The following is an 11,800-nucleotide window of genomic DNA, read 5'->3' on the forward strand; positions in this document are numbered from 1 at the left end:
TTTGATTCATCAGCCATCAAGATCGGCCCGCTTCGGAGGCATCAGCAGCGGAGGGATGGAGAGAGGAAAGAGGAATCAGTGGACTGTTTAGGACAAGACCGAGGGAGGTGCACGCGTCAGCAGCCCGATCCGAAGAGCGGGGATGATGGAGAGGTCACGGACGATGTGAGCGCCTCATTGTATGGGAGGCGGCAGGACGGCTAAACGGCTTTAAAACGTGTCTCTGTAGAAATCACTCAGTTGCTGTAACCTTCAGGTCTTGTTTATTTATGCGGAGAGAAGCAGTTTTTCCCACGCTGCATTTTTAATCATTTGCACTGGGCTTCAGACAGCAGATTCTTTACTTACATTTGTATAAATGATCCAATTTCAAGGTTTCTTAGCAGCTGTGTTTTATTACACTGACTTTCTTACTATTAATATGTCCAAAAAAATCATTTTCAACATATTTACACTAGCAGAATTGGTAAAAGTGTGGTGTATGTTAGTGTTTGTTGGTGTTCAACCCCTCTGAGTCGATACTGTCTAGAACCACTTTCAATGCAGTTTCACTGTCAAGCATTTATGAATATACCTCTTCCAATTTTTTCCTTCCAGAATACCTCAAACAGTCTGCTTGGAGCAGTTTTGATCAAATATGAATAAAGTACACTACAGTTTGTGGGTCGGACACTTCTAGGTGGTCGTTGCTGCCCATTTTCCCTTTGATGTTCGGTACTAATGCATGTTTTAAATGTGATTATGTGGAATTATTTGGCTGAAAATGTACATTTGTACCAACATTCTTCAGCGCACACTGACTGAGGGACAAAATGGCATTTTGATGCATCGATTTCTGCAGCAGCAGCTCATATTTTGTATCTTTGGTCTGTATTGATTTTTTTATTTGCAAGGGGGAGGAGGGGATGCTTCAGATGATTCACTGGTTTGTATGTGCAGGATTTATTTTGCCTGACTCATCGCCAGACTTTGATTTCCACCTCCAGCTAAATAAAAGTTCACTGTTGCTGTAAAGAGTTGCTGCGAAAGCCAATGAGCTCTTTGCTGGTGTGGCTTCCGCACAAAAGACTCTTTTGTGACAGACCTCAGATTCTCTGACTCAGGCTCCAGTCAGGAGAAGATTTATGCTCTGCTCGCATGTTTGAAAACTGATTCAATCATCATGACAGTAAATGTGAAAATAATCTCTAAAGTCAGAGGGAAAAAAAAAAAGAAAACACCCGGAGACTTTCTCGCTAAATAGTCGCACTCATGAAACATTGAATCGTGCGGGATTTTGGAAGAGTGAATTATGGATTTAAGGTGGCACGTATTTTCCAGTGACTATGCAGCGTTTTGAGCACAACCCTTCAATTATTCAGCATCATTCTGTGGTTTTTCCAGCCCTGTCTTCAAGAAGCTTGTTTTCCCCTCCATATTTAGTGGTAATTGAGGTGTTGGCCTATTTGTTTCTGACAGCTGCATCTTAGGGATAACCCATTCCAGTTCCATTCATCTTACACATGTCACTCGATATCTTTAGGGAGGCCCGACCAACCGCAGCACCGCTTCTTCTTGTTTTCTTTCTTTTTTTTTTTTTTTTTTAACACAAGGATGGGAGAGATGGTATTAAGCAGATGGATCTGGAACCTCATTTTGTCGTTTGGCAACTCTTACTGAAGTGGAAAGAGAGAGCAGAGGGTTGAAATATCATTTGAACCCAAACCCATATATGAGATGGTTATTTAATATGGTAATGATTGGTGAGACCAATGTTTCGCTGTGTAGTTTAAAGTTAGCAGAATCCAACCTTTTTATGGCAGGGAAACATGCCTCCTACCATAATATTACCTTATTATGCTAGGAGATTCCTGGATTAGATTCTCTAATTATTAGACATGCAGTTCAGGGTAAGTCGGAGGGTCACTGTTAAACTTGTCTCTCCAAATTTTAGCTACGATTCAAACATACATATTTACTGTAGATCCAATCAATTAACCAATCAGACTTATTTGAATGACACATTTCAGCAACAAGGTATAAAAATACAAAGTCATATAAAAGACACCATAATGTCAACAGTTGAGAAAACCAGTAAGAAACATGACAATTTGATGAGCGCCATCATTCAAAACAACACACATCAAAAATGTTTCATTTATCATGTTTTCTGTTGGCTTTCACTTTGCACCTTTACCAACAGATCATAATATCAGTTCATTCCTATGGCGTAATAGACATGATTCCAGAATGATTGGCATTATACCAATTGTTTCAATATTTTCAGTTTTACACTGCTTTATTCCTTTTACTAGTCTGAGTATTTATTTTGTCCTTACTTGGATGACGTTAGGTTCACGAGAATGAGAGGAGACGGCGCTTTATCAGTATTTTGGTGACTTTGACAGTTCAGCTTTTTTTTTCCTGCTATCTTAAATTAATGTCCCAATCGTCTTTATCCGATAGTTGCTCTATTCACACATTCTGAAATGTGAGGGTTTGTTTTTTTTTAGTAAGACACATTTATACAAAGATCCAACATGTCTTTGATGGTACTTTTCCTCAGCATTTGATATCAGTCCTCTCTCCAAATTTGCCATTGATGACATCTGTAGATGCGTTTGATGCCGGCCCGTGTCGGAAAACTAAACAACTAAATGGTTTCTGTAACAGGAGGCCACAAAGCCCTGCCGTTTAAACATCACCCAAATCCTGCAGAACATTAATGACCTAACCATCGTTGACGCTTTCAGACGATATTTCATCATTATAACATTAATGCCGCTCGAAAACAAACAGTGGTTTTATGTGAAGACCACATTGAAGCGTCTGCAGCGGTGGAAGACGATGCGTGTTTGTTCAGTGATGTAGGTTGTCTTTAAAAGCCTGACAGCTTTGGCTGAGGCGATTTATTGCGTGTTTATGAGTTCAGCCCTTTATACGTGTCTTAATCAGCAATTAAATCAAGCTTCAAACACACACTGACTGCGGAGGAGTCATGAGGTGCTTCTGCTCTTTGTTTGTGTGCGCTTCATTAAATTTGCCCTATTGGGTTTGTCTGTAATAACGCCTGCTTTGACTGAAGAGGTTTTCATTAAACACCTTTTCCACCAACTTGTGGCTGTTCGGTTTAGCCAACACCAGCACCGGACTCGATGTTCTCGCTGAGTCTAATGAAACCCAAAGCAATGAAGTGGTCCCGATTGCTGCTCGGCACATGTCTTTCCACATACAAAACTTCAGAGCGAGTGTGTGGGTTAATCAAACAGGAAGACACCAGGGCACACATGTGTCAGGCCGTGTGTGTGGTGTGTGGGCAGAGACTAGGGGAACCCACATATAAGGTTATTTGGTGCCTGACGGTGAGGAAAAAATGTGCGGTGAGGTGGTGATTTTTGTTCGGCAGATGGAGAAAGTCTGTGTGTGTGTGTGTGTGGATGCCTGGGTTGTTGTCGGCTCGTTGATGTAGCCGGCTCAGACCAGCATTTAGTGGGAAATGGGGTAATTTCATTGCTATTTCATAGTTTTGTTGTTTCGGTTAGCCTAACAACAGTTAGGTTAGGGTTAGCCTTAACCCTAACCAAATTTGTTTTGTACCCAAGCAAACCTTTAAAGTAATGTTCTTTAATCTACGGGAGGTCACCCAGAGGTTTATTATTATAATTTCTCAAGTTACCATTTGGAATAAGAACCCAAAGTGGAATTTCAGGGATTTCAAGTTCTGTCATGTATTTAAAATGTGTGTCGAGGAAAGAAAGAAGTATGTGTGCCCCTTGTAACATGCTCCTCCTTTAAATAGGGTGCAATGTTTGGATCAAGAGTGAGGAATTTAAAGGGTTCAACTGTCAGGATGGTCACTTCTGCTCTGATGTCACCGTCTTTTTATATACACACATAGATATATATATTCTGTACTCCTAACTGGGAATCAAATCCTCCTTCATGCTGTCAGAAAAGTTCTATTAGTTTCTTAATTCAACAACTCGGGCAGAAATCAAGCTTTTGTGTATCTTATAAAACTGAACCAGAAAAAATATCTTTGAATTTATTTGATGTAGTATACATCAAAACATCTAATCTGTTTGCTCTTGGTCATTTAGCTAGCATAAATCCATAGTGCAAGTTTGTGTGAAAAAAAAAAAGCCCAGATTGAATAACATTTTTAGTTGCTCTGTTGTCCTGAACTGTCATCATAATTAGGTTAATTTCAGAATAATTGTACTTTTAGGTATGCACAATATATTGGCATTAACATCAGTATCAACTGATGTTTAGTCATTTCTTTTTAAATGTCTAGTAAGAACTGTCCAGACCATGTGGCATGTTTCCAATATATACTGTTTGTATTGGTAAATATCTGTTGTTGACCATAACAGCAGAGCTAATATCAGTATCAGCCCAAATTATTATATTGGTGCATCCCTAAAAATTATTTTAAATTATGTTTAAACAGTTGATGACCAACTGAAGTAGATCTCCAGATCTACTTCATTCAGTTTGTCACTCTCTGTTTTTCTGTTTATAGCAGAAAAACAGATCATTAGGTCACAAAAGAGGATAGAATTGAACCTTCAGTAAGAGAAAAGTGGTTTGCAGTCAGATATAAGTTCATTCTCTCGGTTCTACTGAGACTTAATCTGATTATTAAAGATGGATTTGGGCGCTGAGCGGGCAACACAAAGCAGGGAGGGAGTGATTGGGGGGGGGAGTTGAGTCTCGTGAATCATCATTGCCTTCTGGACGTCTCGCTGAGTCGCCCAGCCCGGTCTGCGTTGTGTCCCTGACACGCTGCGCTGAAACAGAGCGCCGTGACCTTCAACCTCGTCATAAAAGACCTCCTGTGGGTCGGCGCTGGCTGCCGGTTGCAATGCTAATGAAGCCGCCTGCTAGTCGCTGTCAGCCGAGGCAAAAATCCCCCCTAATATCCGTAACCGCAGGGCGCCTATACGGAGCCGTCAGAAAGCAGAGGCTGAATGTTTTGCGTGAGGTTGTGCAAAGTCTCAGATAGGCCACAGGCTCTTACCTCCGTTCAAACTTCATAGATGTTTGCGTGGATATCTGTGTGCATTTAGCTGAGTGCGTACACAGTCAGCATGTGGCTGTGTAGGTGGTAGCACACTGCGGTCAGTATGTCATGCAGCCGGGTCAGTGGGTCGTGCGGGGGTCTGTAGGAGCCACACAATGATGTTCTTTATGGGTAATATTGCTGATCTACCCCTTCCTCTCAGCCCCGTGCCTCGAGACATTTCGGCTCAATGAATGTTAAGTGTCATTGCATTCTCACTGCGCTCCGTCCTTCATGCTGACTGTCTGCTGTCTTCTCTCTAGATCGAGAATGTGGATGCCTGTCTCAGTTTCTTGGACGCCAGAGGAGTGAATGTCCAAGGGCTCTCAGCAGAAGGTAAGGCGAACGACTCAACATTTAAGACCTTTCTAATGTTTTTATTGAATGAAGCGCAGATGAAAGTGTGTGGTGCTACACTTTAAATTTAGGCATTTAAATTTACCAACCCAATCATTTGTGATCCATTGTCTGCACCTTCAAAGTGCCTGCATTTCCAGAAACCTGGTTGCCATCAGTTAACATCAGATACAGAACCTAACGGTAATGGAAAGGTAAAATGCCAATGTAGTTAAGTCCTTTAGGGATTTGTGTACAACACAAGAAAGTCACCAGGCTTTCTGTGTATCGTCTCTTTAGGATACCCAGCATCTCATGATGTAATATGGGCCAAATTACACCTGTTGCACAGAGTTAATTTAAAGTGATTAGAATATAAAATAAGACCATCACAACATGTCTAGAGCATGTTGTAAGAAAAGTGCATATGACGATTCAAGCTGCTCTAAAGGAAAACAAGCATAAGATTTCACTCAGACCATTTGAAGTCTGGGACTTGAGTCTCAAGAACAAACTTTAGCTCATGTAATGCTGAAATGAAGTCTGGATTGTTTAATGAAAAAAAGACAAAATAAAAAAAGTCATGCAGGAAGCTCCTGATCACACAAACATAACCACGCTGCCCATTAGTTTTCATATTGTTGCAAAAAAACATGTGTTTCTAACATAATTACATAGCTAGAAGTTATGTGTTACTTTAAGCTGGTCAAAAGAACTTCTATTTGAACTAAATGTCTAATTGTGAAATAACGTTTCAACTACTCAAGCAAAATGTCTTCAACTTTCATTTGTTCAACGTAGTTTCGTCCTACAAAGAACCAAAGACACGAACGTGGCCTTGACCTCTTGAACAGCAGAAATAGTCTGACACACTGACCAGCAGCTCCGAATTCTGTAACCTCCCTCCAACTCCAGCTCTAAAAACAGCAAAGTGACTCGTTAAGCTTGGAATTCCAAAGTGGGTCTGTGGATATATGGGCTATTGGGTTACGGCGTTCATTGCCGCTGCTGATGCGTTTCACGAGCGACTCCACTCTCACGGTACACGCTCCGCTCCGTTTGCGGGCGCGGCCGTGCCCGTCCTCTCGCGTCTTAATTGAATCCCCCGTGGCTTTCCTGGCATATGTGTTCTTTATGTTTTTACAAGGCACGGGAATTAAATAGGACGGAGCGTTTGATGTGCACACAGGAACCCAGGAATTATTGCAATAATGTCTTCAGAAAGCCTGACTGTGTTTTTTCACTCGTGGGAGGCTGTAAACCAAAGTTCCGGCAAAAAACAAAAAAGTCATCTGCCGGAGCGTGTTTAGGTTCCCTAACAGACGTTGCCACTCAGGGAGGTTATAGTCTATAATAAAATTCAAATCAAAGCCTTTTTATCATGCAAGAGCAGAATTTATTTTGTTCTGCTGAGCTTGGGACTATTTGAGGCTGCTATAAAAAAAAAAGTACCTCAAATTATTATTTCTTGCTTTTGGTGACATGAATGGCTTTGACGTTTTGACCGTTTCTGTTTTTCTCTTTTTATTATTCTGCACTTTCATCATGTATCGAATGACGAACCGTGAAATGTTCCTCGTTTACAGCCTGTCCTACGCATGAAACGACTACCTTTAAAACTAACTTTGACACTTTGCACACCAAAAATATCAAAGTGAGTTAATAAAACCTTTTACAACCTGAAATGTGATAATTATGTGCAGGAAGTTCAGTCGTCCATTTCTGGCCTTAAACACGGGTGTAAAGTCCCCTCTCAAACTTTACGGCTCGGCGTTCATAATGAGGAAACTCAGGGATGTGAACTGTAGATCTTTAATCTTTTTTTTTAATTTTTTTTAAGTGCACGGTCTCGGCAGCTATGAAGTTAGCAGAACAGGCTCCTAATAGTTTAAGTTGTGGACAAGCTGGCCACTGTGAGGTCCGTCCTGCTGGATCTCTGCAGGCGCGTTTGCATTTGCAACCTTAAGCGCTCCTCTGTGTAGGATCGTCAAGTTACAAAGATGTAGAGGTAAGAGGAAGAATGAAGGGTCAACTGGAACTCACCGGCCACTTTATTAGATACACCTAGTCCTGAGTAGGACACCCTTTTGCCTAAAGAACGTCCTTAATTAATTTTTAAAAAGTTGTACCGTACGGAACAAGACTTAAGATAGAGTTGAGACTAACTTAAAAGCAAAATGGAACCAGATAGGAGACGTTAGATGTTAGAACAAACATCTTAGATACTTTGATTTGTGAGGATATAGATTAAGACTGCAACTGATTGTTTTATTAATCGATTGTTCTGATGATTATTCATTAAGATTACAAAAATTCTGCAGATTTTTCTTTTAACCTCTTAAGCCTTTTGTTATGCAATATTAGAAATGCATAAAAAATGCAAATAAACAAATAATTCTGTTACTTTTTTAAATAAGAAAATAGATATTCCCTTATCTCTAAAATAGATAGTTTCTTATTTAAAAGTAATAAAATAAATACACATAATGTATTCACAACTGAATAAGTCCCCCTGAAAAAACAACCATCCCTTTCCATTGAAATAGCAGTAAACACAAGAAAAGTTGTACAAAATCCAGGTTTTATTACAGTTGGATATCCAGTATCTGCTCTTATTGATTATTCCTCATATAAAAGTGGGAATAAAGGAGAGAATGTGCAATAAAGCCTTATTCCACCCACAGTGTGTTGCACATCGGGGCTGATGCTGCACTTTGGTCAAATTAAGAAATCCCCTCTTGCTAACTTCCTCGGAGTCCAACTATCACATGAGCTCATGAGCTGCTTCTCTCAGCGTGCTGATTTTTTTTTTTCCTTTTTTCAATACTTATCAAAGAGAGTTATTTATCAGTTTCCAAAAGTTTCTATTACCAGCAGCTCAAATCTGTAGCACTGACTTTCTCTACAGCTCGGGGGGGGAAAAATGCCCTCTGTTGAAATTCTCTCAAAGGCCCAGTATGAATTATTGCCTCTGGCTGTTATAAAATGAAAAACAATCCCCGAGAGATTAATCTTCTCTTAGTTTCACGGTCTCAACAGTCCAAGCCATACATGGCTGAGTACTGTGTGTGCGCCTCGGCAGATTAAACAAGAGAATAAAGGCCCCTGCGCCAGTCGGTGCCATTTACGCCCCGCCTCAGCGCGCCATCTCTCACTGTGGACCGCATTTAAGAATGAGTGCCTGAGCCAAAGTTACCAGTTGATGTTTTTCTCCTGAGAGAAATTCACAATTCTGAATCGGAATCAGAAATCCTTTTCTTGTCGTTGTGCATGAAGAAAGCATGTTAAGACGGGATTTCTTCATTTGACCAAAGTGCAGCATCAACCCCGATGCGGCTGAAAAATATCTCTGAAATTGTTTCTCACATGAGTAACACTACTAAAGCAAGATCTGGAACAAACTTCCATAAAACTGCAAAACTGCAGAAACACTGAATTCCTTTAAATCACGGCTAAAAACCCCCCACCTGTTTAGAGTTGCCTTTGATTAGAAGTAAATACAACATTGATCAACATATTCGACGTGCTTTGATGTTTTTGATGATGGCATTTGACAAAATGTGACATTCGTTGCTTGTTCTCACAGTAGGTGACTGTATGATGTTTTTAATGATTTTAAGCTCTTTGGATCTTATTTTGTTACAAATGAATTGCCTGTAAAGAAAAACAAATGTCAAGTTTGTGAATTCAACAAAAAAAAATGTGGGAAACTCGAATACTTTCGCCCAGCATTTAAACTCATTAAAGAGGAGCTTTATCTTTTTATAATTAACCAAATTATGAGCACTATTCTCAGCATCGCTGTGATCCTCAGCAGATAATGCTTGTGGATAATGGTTCTTCTACAGTTCATTCCTACGCTAGCTGCACAACAGCTGCTCCCAAGCTCCGTCCCCAAGAGGGCTTTTTCAAAAGTCACCACATGCTCATTTCATAGAGTTTGAAAGACACAATACAGAGGATGGAAAATATTTATCTTAAGTGTCACAAGACACCACTTCAGTCACAGGCGGATGAAAAACAAACCGCCGCAGCACTTTCACTTGCAGATTGTGTTTAATTCATTGAATGTGCTCCGACTGTGCTTGGCCGTAAATCGCTTCGCCCCGCAGCAGCGCATGACATCCAAGACAAACTCGTTAGCCAAGAAGTCGAGGTCCCGGCAACTCACGGCCTCCGTCCCCTTTGTTCCCCCCAGAGATCAGGAATGGCAACCTGAAGAGCATCCTTGGCCTCTTCTTCATCCTGTCACGCTACAAGCAGCAGCAGCAGCAGCAGCAGCAGTACTACCAGTCCCTGGTGGAGCTCAGCCAGCAGACCAGCAGCACTGCACCGTCCACCAGCAGCCTCAAAACACAAGAGATGCAGTCCAGGTGGGGTCCTCCGCTCTTCGTTTACCGATTGCGTCAATGTGGTTTGGTTAGAAATGCTTGTTGACTTAAAGTGGAGGCTTTACTACAGAGGAGAGTCGCCATTTAGTGGTGATGAAAATTAAAAGGAGTTTATATGCAACCTGTTTCCAATGAACTGCCAGTGTAAGTGTGTCACCATGTGAAATAATCCTGGATCCACAGGAACAAGATGACATGAGATTTTAGCAACATTTTTTTAAAAAGTCAGACAGAATGATTTTTTTAAAGAATTGGCAATTATAGTAGAATAATTCATATAATTGTTTACTAGTCCATATATTGCCGTGCTTGTGTAAAAGTCACAAAAGTATTGAAAATGCACTTTGTGTTTTCTGAGATACAAGATTAATTTTCAAGAAGCTCCTAGCTTGAAAACCTCTGAAGCAGAAACTAACTTTAGTAACATCAGCAAATAGTGAGATTACTTTTGGCAATCTCAGTTGACGAATGTCCAAGATGCTGATGTAGTAGGCAGGATGCGTAAAAGTGACCACAACACCTACATTTCTTTTTCTGCTTCAGCAAAACACCATAATACTTTGCTGCATCCATATTATTGTCACAAGACCTAAAAACTACTACATGTCCAACTCCCTCACCCTCCTGAAACACAAACACAAAGTTAAGATGGAAACAAACATCAGCCCAGTTTTACTTATCAAAAGAAGTGGTTCAACTTTACAGCAGATCTTACATCAGAAAATCAGCTCGGCAGTAAAAGGAAAGACGTTCTGGCCTCGTGTGACGTAAATAGACAGCAAGCCTTAGAGGATGGTCTAAAGGAAGGTCTGAGATGCCACACATGAGCAGCATTCCCCTCACCGGATCATGTTCCTCTGGTTGTAATCTGCTCTCCCCTGTGTGTAAAATCCACTCCGTAAGATCAGTTAGCCTCGCTGTTCGAGGAGAAGCTGGTCAGCAAGTTGATCTTGTCAACATCTTTAGCTTCGCTGTGTTTGGTTTGGTAAAAAGGGAGGCAAAGCTACGGTCAGTGTCATGCATTTGAGTGTCAGAGGTCACTAGGGGCACAGCTGCCTTGCACTACCAGCCCACACCTCATCTTGCCCACAACAGGTGGAAATGGTTTTCACACGCATCACTATAGTGTGATACGCACTACTACCACTGTATCAGTTTAGCTGGGTGGAAAAGTTACAGACACTCCGCCGTATGCAGTTAAGGTTGTCACAAACCATGCATTCTGGTCCGATGCCTGTTGAATAAAGTGGCACAGATAAATTCAGACCAAGCCTTTGTGCAGCACCCTACTTCATTTCCACATATGCTCTATGCTTTCTTTGTCTCCATCCCTGTACTATTAACTCTGGACGTCATAGCAAAGGTCAGGAGAACAATTATATCTGTCTCCTGTTAACCAAGCTGATAATCTGTGAATGTTTGGTAGCAGAGGGCTCTTTGACCTTTATTCTAAGAGAGTGTGTTAACGAGTAATGTGATCTTTAAAAACCTATGTACACTGACTTCACATTTTTTAAAAATTGAATATGAACTTGGCTTTCGTGGACATTAATCAGGCAGGAAATGGGAGAGAGAGAGAGAAGGGGGTAGAGCATGCAGCAATATTCATAAGGTCTACATCAAGAACTGATAGCTGGTGAAAATAGGGTACCCACTTTATCACTGCACCATACAATGCCTTGTTGTTTTGATCCTTCTCCAGTTGTTGTGCCGATTGTGTAAGCATAGAAGACAGATTCACATAGAAAAAAAACTATCAAATACATCCATTTATGTATTTTTTTTGCTAGATACATGCAACATAGATGGGCAAATTTGCCTGGCATCATCCCATTTGATGTGGTTTCAATAAGGGTGTGCTCCGTGTTGAATCTGTTCGCAAGGTGATGAGCCACTTGGACAAATTTCCATCAACCAATGTTTGATCATTCTTCACCTTTGTAACGTTGATCTAAAAATAATATGAAAACATGTAAAATAACACTTAATTTTTTTAAGTGCTCTCGGTTCAAAAATAAAAATCTGGCTC

General features: G+C 40.7%; 1 protein-coding gene across 15 annotated transcripts in view; it reads left to right on the forward strand.

Annotated features, from left to right (window-relative positions):
• nav3 (neuron navigator 3) overlaps positions 1–11,800 on the forward strand; it is a 273,084-nt gene that overhangs the window by 174,320 nt on the left and 86,964 nt on the right. For all 15 annotated transcript variants that reach the window (XM_015040585.1, XM_015040583.1, XM_015040586.1 and 12 more), the window contains 2 exons: positions 5,308–5,380; positions 9,579–9,753. In XM_015040585.1, coding sequence (XP_014896071.1) covers positions 5,308–5,380; positions 9,579–9,753 — 248 coding nt within the window. The remainder of the gene's footprint in view (positions 1–5,307; positions 5,381–9,578; positions 9,754–11,800) is intronic.

The sequence above is a fragment of the Poecilia latipinna genome, unplaced genomic scaffold, assembly GCF_001443285.1.
Source record: "Poecilia latipinna isolate Pla-1442-1.1 unplaced genomic scaffold, P_latipinna-1.0 Scaffold518, whole genome shotgun sequence".
Taxonomy (NCBI): domain Eukaryota; kingdom Metazoa; phylum Chordata; class Actinopteri; order Cyprinodontiformes; family Poeciliidae; genus Poecilia; species Poecilia latipinna.